Raw genomic sequence first — 9,573 nt, 5'->3', positions numbered from 1 at the left:
AGTTGGACGCGCTGCGGGCCGAGGTGGCTCGCCTGGCTCGCGAGCGCGACCTCTACAAGGCTCGCTGTGACCGGCTGATCTCGAGTGGCCCCGGGTCCGGGGACCACACCCACCTCTTCCTCTGAGCGTCTAGGGCAGGCCTGTGGGGTGTGGAGGGGACTAGGGGACGCTACTGAGGAGTCGGCTGCACTACACCATCGTTACCGAGCCCCTTCCGGTCCCATCCACTCCCCTGTATGGCCACACAGATATCCCCAAACTTCCTGGGCCCTCAAGGTGCTGTCCATTTTCCGGAAGAGGGGTCCCCTCCCCTCTTGCGGGCCTTGAACAGAAACCCAGCCACGGGGCTCTGCAGGGGCCAGGGCTCTGCAGGAGCGGAGGGTGGAGATGTGGAGGACAGCTGCGTGGCACAGGGACTGGGAGGGGAGGGAGTGGTGCAGCTCCTCCCACAGTTTAGTTCTTAATGAAAGGTTTTCAATTTGTAGTGCATTAAGGCTGTAACTAGCAATAAGGCTGTATTTTCTCTCCAAGGGTTGTAATCTTCATAGCAAGAAAAACCAGGAACTCTACCCAAGCTGCATTTTCCTACCTAATCCACTGGTCCTCAGGGCCAGAAGCTGTACAGGCCCGAGGAGTGAGCCCCAGGTGTGGGTTGGTAACTGTTAGGAAAAGAGCTCTTGGCACTAGTCCTGGATCTGCCACTGTCACCTTGAGCAAAAAACAGATCAATTGCTCTCTGGACCTCAGTTACTTCATCTATGGTATATATATATTTGTTTTTCTTTTCTTTTTTTTTTTAATTTGGTAGAAGGGCTCATCTCGGGGCCTTGCTCTTGCGGGGCAGGTGGCAGAACCACTGAGTTAAATCCCTGGCCCTCAGTTACTTCATCTAATCCTCACTTGGGTTGGATGACTTCTGACACCTTTTCAGATCTGGCAGCTCCCCAGTGGGTGAGTTCCAATGATCTCCCCAAGAAGCTCCCAAGACAAACCTCATCAAAGGGACATCCTGTCCTGCTCCAGTTTCTTGACCTCAGCCTCAGCAGTGGATGAGCAGTCCAGGTGGGGAAGCATGGCTTTCCTGGAACCACACACAGTGGTTCTCTGCTGCTCCTTCCAGGCTGCCTCAGCAGCCCTGCAGAGGGTACCCCTGTTCCTGTTCCTCCTACCTCTCTCAGGGCTCAGGTGAGACTTCTCAGGATGACAGGAGCTGGAATGCAGCTTTTGTGAATTAAATTTGAAGCCCAGACAGAATTGTAATGCTATGGACTAAATGTTCTTGCAATTTAAAAAGGGTTCATTTTCTTTCTTTTCTTTTTTTGTACTGGTGATTGAACTCAGGACCTTGCACTTGTGAGGCAGGCACAGTGCCACTGAGCTAAATTCTTGGCCCTAAAAAGGGTTCATTTCCTATCCCTGCTTCAGGCCACTGTTTTGTGTGTCTGGGTGTAGGGGAGGGGGTATCTGTTTGGAGCTGAATGGTAAAGTCTCAGTGTTGGATAGCCAATGAAAATAGGGTGGAGGGGAGTGAGGATTGGTCCAGATGGAGCCTCCCACCATTAGGACCACAGCCTGCCTGTGGCTATCCTCAGGGTCTCACAGTTGCCATGGTAACCCAGCCGTGTAGTTCAGCAGCAGAAGGGGAGAGCAGGTGGGGCCTCCGGGCAGAGCAGAGGCGTACCTCACAGCCACTGTAGTCCATCCTCTAAGGGACATAATAAATGGGAGAAGTGGTGGGGTGTGGGGGAAGTGGCTCACATATGTCTCTCTTCCTTTCTGCCCCTTCTATCCGCCTTCTCCCCAGCTGTCTCTTTTTTTCCCATCACAGTTCTTGTTCCCTCCTCCCCCTTCTCTGGTTCAGCTCATCCCTCCTCCACTCAGGAGCCTGTAGCAGGAGTCCTCTTGAAGGGAGGGGTTGGGGCAGAGGGTGACCCTGCAAGAGTTCAGTTTTTCTTCCCTTTCTCTGTATTTCACTTGTTCCTCTGCCCACTCTCTGGAGCTGCAGTCTAGACCCATTGCTTGTCTTGTAAGCCTTTCTTACCTGCGTGTCACACAAAGGCAGAGACACCTATCCACAGACACCTGGCACACAACTAGGCCACATACACTTACACCTGGGCCTCAAAATAATATACCTGAGTCACATGGACAGACTTCAAACAAAGGTTACACACTGTAGTGGTGAAAGAGTGTGAGTACTTTGGTCAGATGGGCTCAGGCTCAAGTTCTATGAGTTCTCTGACCATGGGAGAGTTAAAAGTCAAGATTTGCTTTGTCAGAAAAATAGGGAAAATAAATGTTAATTATCTGGTGAGGGTACATGCTTTTAAAGAAGCAAAGTTAGACACATACTAAAGAATAATCTTTGTGGTTGCCAGCATACATAGCTCAGAATGCACAGCTAAATTTCTTGAGCCATTGAGGCCATATTCACAGAGGGTCAGGGATGTGTGGTACGTGAACATGTACACATTGACACTTCCAGGAAAGCCGGGCTGAGGCCTAAATGTTCCTCTCTGTTCCTAATGCATTAGCAGACCTGCTGCTGCTCTCCTTCAGTCCCCTCCCCAACACCTCTTCTTGGTCCGCCCCGCAGCTGTGTGGGGGCAGGAGTTCAGCCCCTGGGGAACTCAGTGGGACTTCTCTGGAGACAGCTGTGAGAGGGCATCAGCCTGCCCCCTTGACAACCCTTGATTACTCCCCTACCTCCTGTTATTAACCCCCATGGTGTCTGGATCCCCTAGGCTTGGGAGGTAAGAGTGGGGGATCCTTAGACCCCACTGGCACATAGTTGGGATAAGATTACCAAGACAGAAGCCTCCCTGGAGATCTGCTTCAGATTTGGAAAGGCACAGGCCCTCATTTCCTATGGTGTGCACGGGTGCTGCAGACTGGCCGGTGGGCATCCAAAACATGATAGGTAGAGGCTGAAGTGCTAGGAATGGTTCCCTTTATTAATGACCAGAAAGTCAGATCACTGATGGAAGTCACTGAGGGACTACACAGTTAAAGGGTATGGGGCTGGGATAGATGGGGGCAGGGCCCACATCTCACTTCCATCACCCAGGGGGCACAGCTGGACCAAGAGGCAGAGGCACTGGTCACTTGAGTCACAAAGGTCAGGATGACAGGCACCTGAAAGAGTTATGAACACCCTTGTCTACACTACACACAGCCAAGCTAGGCTTCAGAAGTCCAACTTTGCAACCCCTTTGTCTCCACCCCTTTTGAGCCCCCAAGACTCACTGAGAGGCTGAGGGAGTGTCCTTGGTCCAGTGCAAGGCAGTCATGGGCTAGGGCTTGGAGTTGTGGCTGGCGTGCAGGGCCTGGGAGCCCCAGGGCTGATGCCCTGGCTGGCATAGTACTCCACCACCTGCCTGGGCACCTCAGCCAGGACACACTTAGCTAGCGCAGATGGGGCAGCCTGCGAATGGGGGAAGAGATGAGATTAGGGGCAGAAGGGCAGGAGAGGAGGCGGGGCGAGCCTTCGGGGTGGCCAGCTAGGCTCCAGCTTTGTTTGGAGGATGCCAAGCAAGTGAAGAATAGGACTCTGAGGGGCATGAGGTGCTGAGAAGTCCTTCAGGGAAGGGCACTCACATCCTTAAAGTCCCGGAAGGGCACGAATTGGACGATGTCGCGGGCCGCAGGCACACCTTGGGGGCAGCGCAATGGACCGTCGTCACCGTCCAGCAGCCTCATGTCAGAGAAGTCAGCATTGCCCACACCCACGATGATGATGGACATGGGTAGGCGGGAGGCACGCACGATTGCGGTGCGGGTCTCGGCCATGTCACTCACCACGCCATCGGTGAGCACCAGCAGCACCGAGTACTTCTGAGGGCAGGCAGGCAAAGGAGACAGGATTGCCTCTGAGTGCCAGGCCCAGGACACCCGGGGCAGTGCCGGGCTGTAGGTTTTGTGTCCTCACCGTGGCTTGGCCAGTGCTTTGCTCCCGCTGTGCCGGCCCAGCCACACGGTTGATGATGGGGGCCACGTTGGTGGGGCCATAGAGTTGAATCTGGGGCAAGCAACGGCGGTAGGAGGTAATGACCCCCGAGATCTCTGCGGGCAAAGAAGAGAGATGTAGCTGTTACAGATCAGTAGGGAGCCCTCCTGACACTCCTTAAGGTCTTGGGATTACTGGGTACCTCCATCTCCTGCTCTTCAGGGGACCAGAGGATTGGATGGTCCCAGGGGCTATGAGAACTGGTTGGGAATCTGACCAGATGGATAGGTGGGAGGGACTGGGAGCTGGGCCCCCGGGAATGGAGTCTGTGCTCATGGATGGAATGTCTCGATGTGGTGGAGGTGGACGCAGGCCGGTGGGACTCTCTCAGCTTACCCTCACATTCTGGGTTTTCCGGGTCAAAATTGATAGCAAAGTCATGTGACACCTGTGAGGGAAGATGAGAGCAGTGACGGGTTGGCTGCTCTTCCCCCCTGACCTCCACCATCTCCTCTTTCTTGTGGCACCCAGCCTACCTCGAAGTTGGGGGGGATCCGAGCCCCAAAGCCAAAAGCTGGAAACCGCTTATCACTGGAAAGAAGAACAGGCTTCGGGGCTCGTTGGGCAAAGCTTCCCTTCCTCACCCTCTCCACCCCCTCCTACCTGTCATAGTCCTGGCAGATGCCTCCCACTGCTCGAAGGGCCTGCAGGTAATGGTTCGGCTGTCGGGGGCTGAGGCAGTGTAGGGACTGGCTGCTCCTTGGGTCCCCATTGGAGGCGGTGAAGTCGATGGCCACCTGGTGAGGACAAGGGTGAGGGTGAGGAAACGGTCACACTACTGCCATGAGAGGGAACAGAAAGGCTGGTCCACAGCTAGAATCTTGGAGGGAAGACTGGGATGCACCTGGGGAAGCTCAGTTAGCCTCGTCGTGGGGATGGCTTGGGGTTGGGTTCTAGCTGACAATGCCCCAAGCAGGGGCAGTAAGACTCTGGGCTTCTTCGGTTCAATATGGATTTAGCCCCTCCCTTGTTTGCCCCCATCCCCTGGGCCTTTACCGTGAAGCTGATCTGGCAGCCACCCATGATGTAATCCAGGAAGGTGTGCACCTTTTCCACCTGTGGGGAGGCAGGAGGTAATGGGGGTGGGGTGGTCCTCTTGGGAGGAAGTTTAGGTGGGGCCTGTGCGGGGAATGTGCAGCAGCTGTAGTTTTTGAGGTTGCAGTTGGAGTGGGACACAGCAAGGGTTTCCATTTCCCAAGAACAGAGAAACTGGTCTTTGAAACAAGTGAAGGGTTAACTCTGAGAGTGTGGTAGGGCCAGGGAAGGGGGCAGGGTTTGTGGAAAGAACTGGAGTTTACCGTGCACTGGGCCAGCACTACGGTCCCTGAGCTCTTGTAGTGCTTCTTCTTGTCCCGGTACTTGGGGTTGATACAGTCCCACTGCATCTAGACCCCCCATACCCCACAAATGCAAGGTCATGGTCCATCAGGTGGCCTTTCTTGTCCCCTTTTGCAGAGCTTTCCAGAGCAAGACCCCCACCCCCATCTTTAGACCGAGCCTGGGCATGTTCCACCCTCTCCACCTCTCCTGTTGCCTACAGTGTTTTTTTCAATGTCACCCTCCAGATTTTCCCAGGGATCTGATAGAATTCTGGGGTTGGGGTTTCTGTCACACCTCCTGCCCAGGTTTTGCTGTCCCTTCCTGCATCTCCTGGAAGGTGCTGGTGAACTCGCCGATGAAGTCATGTTTCCCACTGGAGTCATAGTCATACACCAGAAACTGGGAAGGGAGGGGAGAGGTGAGTTCAGGGTGAGGGATACTCTGAAGTGGTTCCTAGGTTGGTTGGGGAACTCTGGGTGGTAGGGACCTCATAGTCTCTAGGCCTAGAAAGATGGCCTTAACCTGCCCAGACAGTCTACCTGCTGAACTTTGTTCTTTGTCACAATCTGTCAGCAACTTTGGCCTCTGATAAAAGGCACACATGTGGGAAGCTTAACATTAAGCTGTGAACTGTCCCACAGTGAGAATTGCTCGCAGGTGGGGGCTTCACACTCAGAGGAAGGTCTCAGACTGCACACTGGATGTTTCAAGTAGGCTGTGCTTGCTTGGCTGGGACTTCACCTTGAGAGGCCGGTGGACATCACAGCTGCATAGAGAGTGCAGGGACAGGCGGAATGGCTCCCAGCTGGGGTTCAGGTTGTTTTTCACCACCTTGGAGAGACACCACGGAACTGGTCACCTCCTATCTCTGTTTCCCTGCTCTGTTCTCCCTTCCCTATGCTTATCTCCACAGGTACCCACCTCAGTCCTCCAGACCAGCTGGTCACTCTGGTCCCTATTGGTCTTATAGATTTCCATAAAAGGGTCGGACTTGCTGAACAGATCCTGGTGACGCAGGGGAAAGGGCCCATGAGTCTTGTGAGGTCTGCAGGGAGGGCTAGGGAGAGGGCTAGCACTGAGAAGGAAGCAGGTCCTAGGTCCCCAGGATCTGCCTTTAGTGGGAGGCCTAGGACTCCATAACAGGGGACATGGGGCCTGGATTCAGAGGTTCTAACCTTGTTGTCCAGCTTTTGGGCTCTGAAGGTAAGTTGTACATAGTCATTGGTACCGGATACCTCCTCGGCCACAATCTGCAAGGGGGACACCAGTGGCAGACTCTCCTTCCCTAACCAGTGGGATCACTCTGTCCCCTTCCCATGGATGGAGTGGTCCTGGGCATGATATCGCCATAGATGACCATGCAGGGGCATTGAATGCCTAGCGCAACGGTGAACACAGGTGATCTTGCTTACCGTGATTGTGGACTTGCCGGCCGTTTTCCCATTCTTCAGCAGTAATGGCTTAGTGACCTTGGTTTGTGACACAATCTGCAGATGAGATGGAGGGAGACCCAGTTGCAACACCCCCAACTGCCTGGGGCCATGATACGTACAAGAGGTAGAAGAATAAGTGCTCTCTGAGTGTCCTCCATTTGGCCTTTTGACTGGGCTAGGGTTGGAGTTAATTTCTACAGCAACCTTAAGAGGGAGGCACAGGACACTGAAGGTGTAGTTTACTGGTACAGTGCCTATTTAGCATGTATCAGGCCATGGGTTCAACATCCAGCACCACAAAACAAGAAAAAGAAAAAAAAAGAGGAAAGAAAGAGAACAAAAGAGAGAGAGAGAGAGAGAGAGAGAGAGAGAGAGAACCACTATAACAGTCCCCTTACCACCACCATTTTTTAGATGGGGAAACTAAGACCCAGAGAATTAAGAATCTTGCCTAAGGCTCCACAACCACTGAATAACACGATGGTATCCAGGCCCAGGTAGAATTAGCTCAAGAGCTCATGCGCTCTCTCTTATTTTAGGTTCCAGAGGCAGAATCTGACAAGGATGGGATGGGTGAGCTGGAATGCAGACCTGGCCCAAGGTGCACTCTGTAGAACCAAGGAAGGTGTCATTGCTGGGGCTGGTAGCTCCATCCTCAGCATCAAACACGTGGAATTGCAAGGGCTGCTTCTCTTCAAAAAAGTATTCGAGGGCCAGTGCCCGGGAGAAGACAGGGCTGGAACAGGAGCGAAGCACCTCCGTGCGCTCTACCTGTGGCGGGGTGGGGGGGTGGAGGGAGCAGAGGCTGCATTCCCCTGCCCAGGTCCTGCCAGCTCTCCTTCAGGTCCTGTATTGCTGACAACTAGCCCTTCCCTTTCTAGGCGGCTGGTCCCCCAGCTGAGAGTGCTGCGGGCCCACTGGACTCCCAGCCTCCTGGGGCTCTCAGGCTTTGAAAGCTATTCCTCAGCCTCTGGGGCATCTCAGGACCCTCTGGGGCATCTCAGGACCCTCTGGGACTCTGTGTGCTTTCAACTGTAAAATGGGTTGCTTTTGTGATGAAGACATGCTTATCTTCATGGTTACCCACATGGACTAGAAAAGGTTCTATAGAGTCCTCACCTTCTCCTACCCACCCTCCTTCCTTCCCAGGCTTAACCCAAGAGGCTAGTTCAGGAAAAACTCAGCTCTCACCTCTATCCACTGTTCATCAGAGTACAGCTTGAGCAGCACGCAGGGGTGGGGCTTGGCCAGTGTGTCCCGGTCCAAGAGGCCATGGCAGGATACTCGAAGCTCCACCCGGGAGGCCCCCAACGTCATGGTTGGGGGCTCAGGCACCCATGACATCTCAGGGTCCGACATGTCACTGTGGAGAGAGCAGGTGGCTTGGTCACTGTCCTCCAGGGGCCCTGGGCCCTACCATCTTGTCCTCTTTGCTGAAGTCACACGCACAGACCTCCTGCTTCTCCTGTCTCTTCTCAGGTTCCCCAGGGCTCCAAGCAGGGGAGGGCAGAGAATCAAATTCTCACACATGTGCCCTGGAGCCCTGCACCTCTCTCAGCTCTACCTACCTAGGCGTGTGAGGATGGGGCTTGAAAGGGATGGAGGTTTGGGATGCAAGCTGGGTTTCTGGCAGCCCCGGCTCCCAGGCCATTGATTGATCCACACTTTCTGCTGTCTCAGCACCTTCTGCTATTTCCCGACTGGTGTTTGAGCCAGCACTGCACTCAATCTTGGCACGAGGGAGCTGAACTGGGACGGGAGGGTGGGGCAGGGGACGGAGAGGCCCCTGGAGGTCTGAAGAAGACGCACTTTGGGAATGGAGTCTGCAGTGGGTGGAGGAGACAGGTGGGAAGGTGCTCTGCTGGGCTGCCTCCCTACCCCCACTCTTCTCTGGCTGGCTTGCGGGAAGGAGGGTAGTGGGCTTGGAAGTTAAGATCAGGATCGGGTCTCTGCTGAAAGCTGCCCCAACTCCCACAGGGGCTCCCACTATGAGAAGCCTTGCCTCCCTCCCAGTCTCCCCTGTTCTCACACTTCTTGGCAGCACCGGCACTGTCTCTTAGCAACAGGATTTGGGGGAGCCACAGCCCCCTCCATGCTGTCCGTGGGATGCACGCCTCCCCCCCATGGTGGTACCAAGCCTCAGGCAGCAGCAGGCAGGGGCCCGCCGGCCTGAGTTCACGGCCGGTCAGTCCATCCAGATGTTTCTGCCCAGATGTCAGAGTGAGGCTGTCTCATCCCATGCCGTGCTTCCCCAGGCGAGTGTGCATTGATGTGTCTGAATACCACACCCTCTGTCTGTCCCTATCTGTCATGTGTCCATCTCTAGGAGGGTGTGACCGTTCCTTACCTCCCTCAGAGTGGGGACCTTTCCCTGGCTGGGTACCCACCACCTCTTCCACTATGTGTGTCTTTCTGGATATGTGAGGGAGGGTCTGGGCTGGGGCTCTCTGCCTTCTAGCTGCTAGTCTCCCAGTTCTGGTGGGTCTTCTGAGGTAGGCAGGGACATGTGGTGGTGAGGGGATCAGGCCGGGATGGGACCTATCTGGGGTTAGAGGAGATGTTGTTATGGAGACTGAGCCAGGCTGGGTCCCACTGGGGCTAGGCTGGGGCTGGGTTGGGGAGGACGGGTGGGCTCACCTGGGCTCGCAGTCGTTCTCCTCTCTCTGGCTCCGGCCCTGGCCCTGACTCCTTGCTGCTCCAGCCGCTGGCACCGGCTCCGCTCTGCTCCGGTTCTGCTGCTATTTATGGGGCTTGGATGGGAAAGGGTGGGGGGGCTGCAGCACCAGCTCCCCCCGCTGCACAGACGGGTTGGGA

General features: G+C 55.0%; 2 protein-coding genes across 3 annotated transcripts in view; one reads left to right on the top strand and one right to left on the bottom strand.

Moving 5' to 3' along the window:
* Positions 1-1,259, top strand: part of Nrl (neural retina leucine zipper) — a 14,256-nt gene extending 12,997 nt beyond the window's left edge. The window contains 1 exon segment of the mRNA XM_010637724.2: positions 1-1,259. This exon segment is cut by the window's left edge and continues 23 nt beyond it. Coding sequence (XP_010636026.1) covers positions 1-125 — 125 coding nt within the window. The 3' untranslated portion in view covers positions 126-1,259.
* Positions 1,260-2,907: 1,648 nt separating this feature from the next.
* Cpne6 (copine 6) lies at positions 2,908-9,573 on the bottom strand. Of its 2 annotated transcripts, XM_010637739.3 has the most exons (17): positions 9,397-9,573; positions 7,951-8,122; positions 7,351-7,530; positions 6,739-6,813; positions 6,502-6,576; positions 6,248-6,331; positions 6,068-6,157; positions 5,621-5,725; positions 5,305-5,391; positions 5,003-5,062; positions 4,610-4,743; positions 4,483-4,537; positions 4,343-4,394; positions 3,929-4,062; positions 3,598-3,834; positions 3,247-3,424; positions 2,909-3,135 (listed from the first exon to the last, which is right to left on the bottom strand). In XM_010637739.3, the coding sequence occupies exons 2-16, from the start codon at positions 8,116-8,118 to the stop codon at positions 3,287-3,289; spliced, it is 1,674 nt and encodes a 557-aa protein (XP_010636041.1). In that variant the 5' UTR covers positions 8,119-8,122; positions 9,397-9,573; the 3' UTR covers positions 2,909-3,135; positions 3,247-3,286. The 2 variants fall into 2 exon arrangements, with proteins under 2 accessions (XP_019065073.1, XP_010636041.1); XM_019209528.2 differs by lacking the exon at positions 9,397-9,573 and having other exon boundaries at positions 2,908-3,135.

The sequence above is a fragment of the Fukomys damarensis genome, unplaced genomic scaffold, assembly GCF_012274545.1.
Source record: "Fukomys damarensis isolate Sample0158 unplaced genomic scaffold, DMR_v1.0_HiC HiC_scaffold_17, whole genome shotgun sequence".
Lineage (NCBI taxonomy): Eukaryota > Metazoa > Chordata > Mammalia > Rodentia > Bathyergidae > Fukomys > Fukomys damarensis.
Note: the sequence above shows the minus strand (reverse complement) of the source record. Positions and strands in the feature narration are given on the sequence as shown.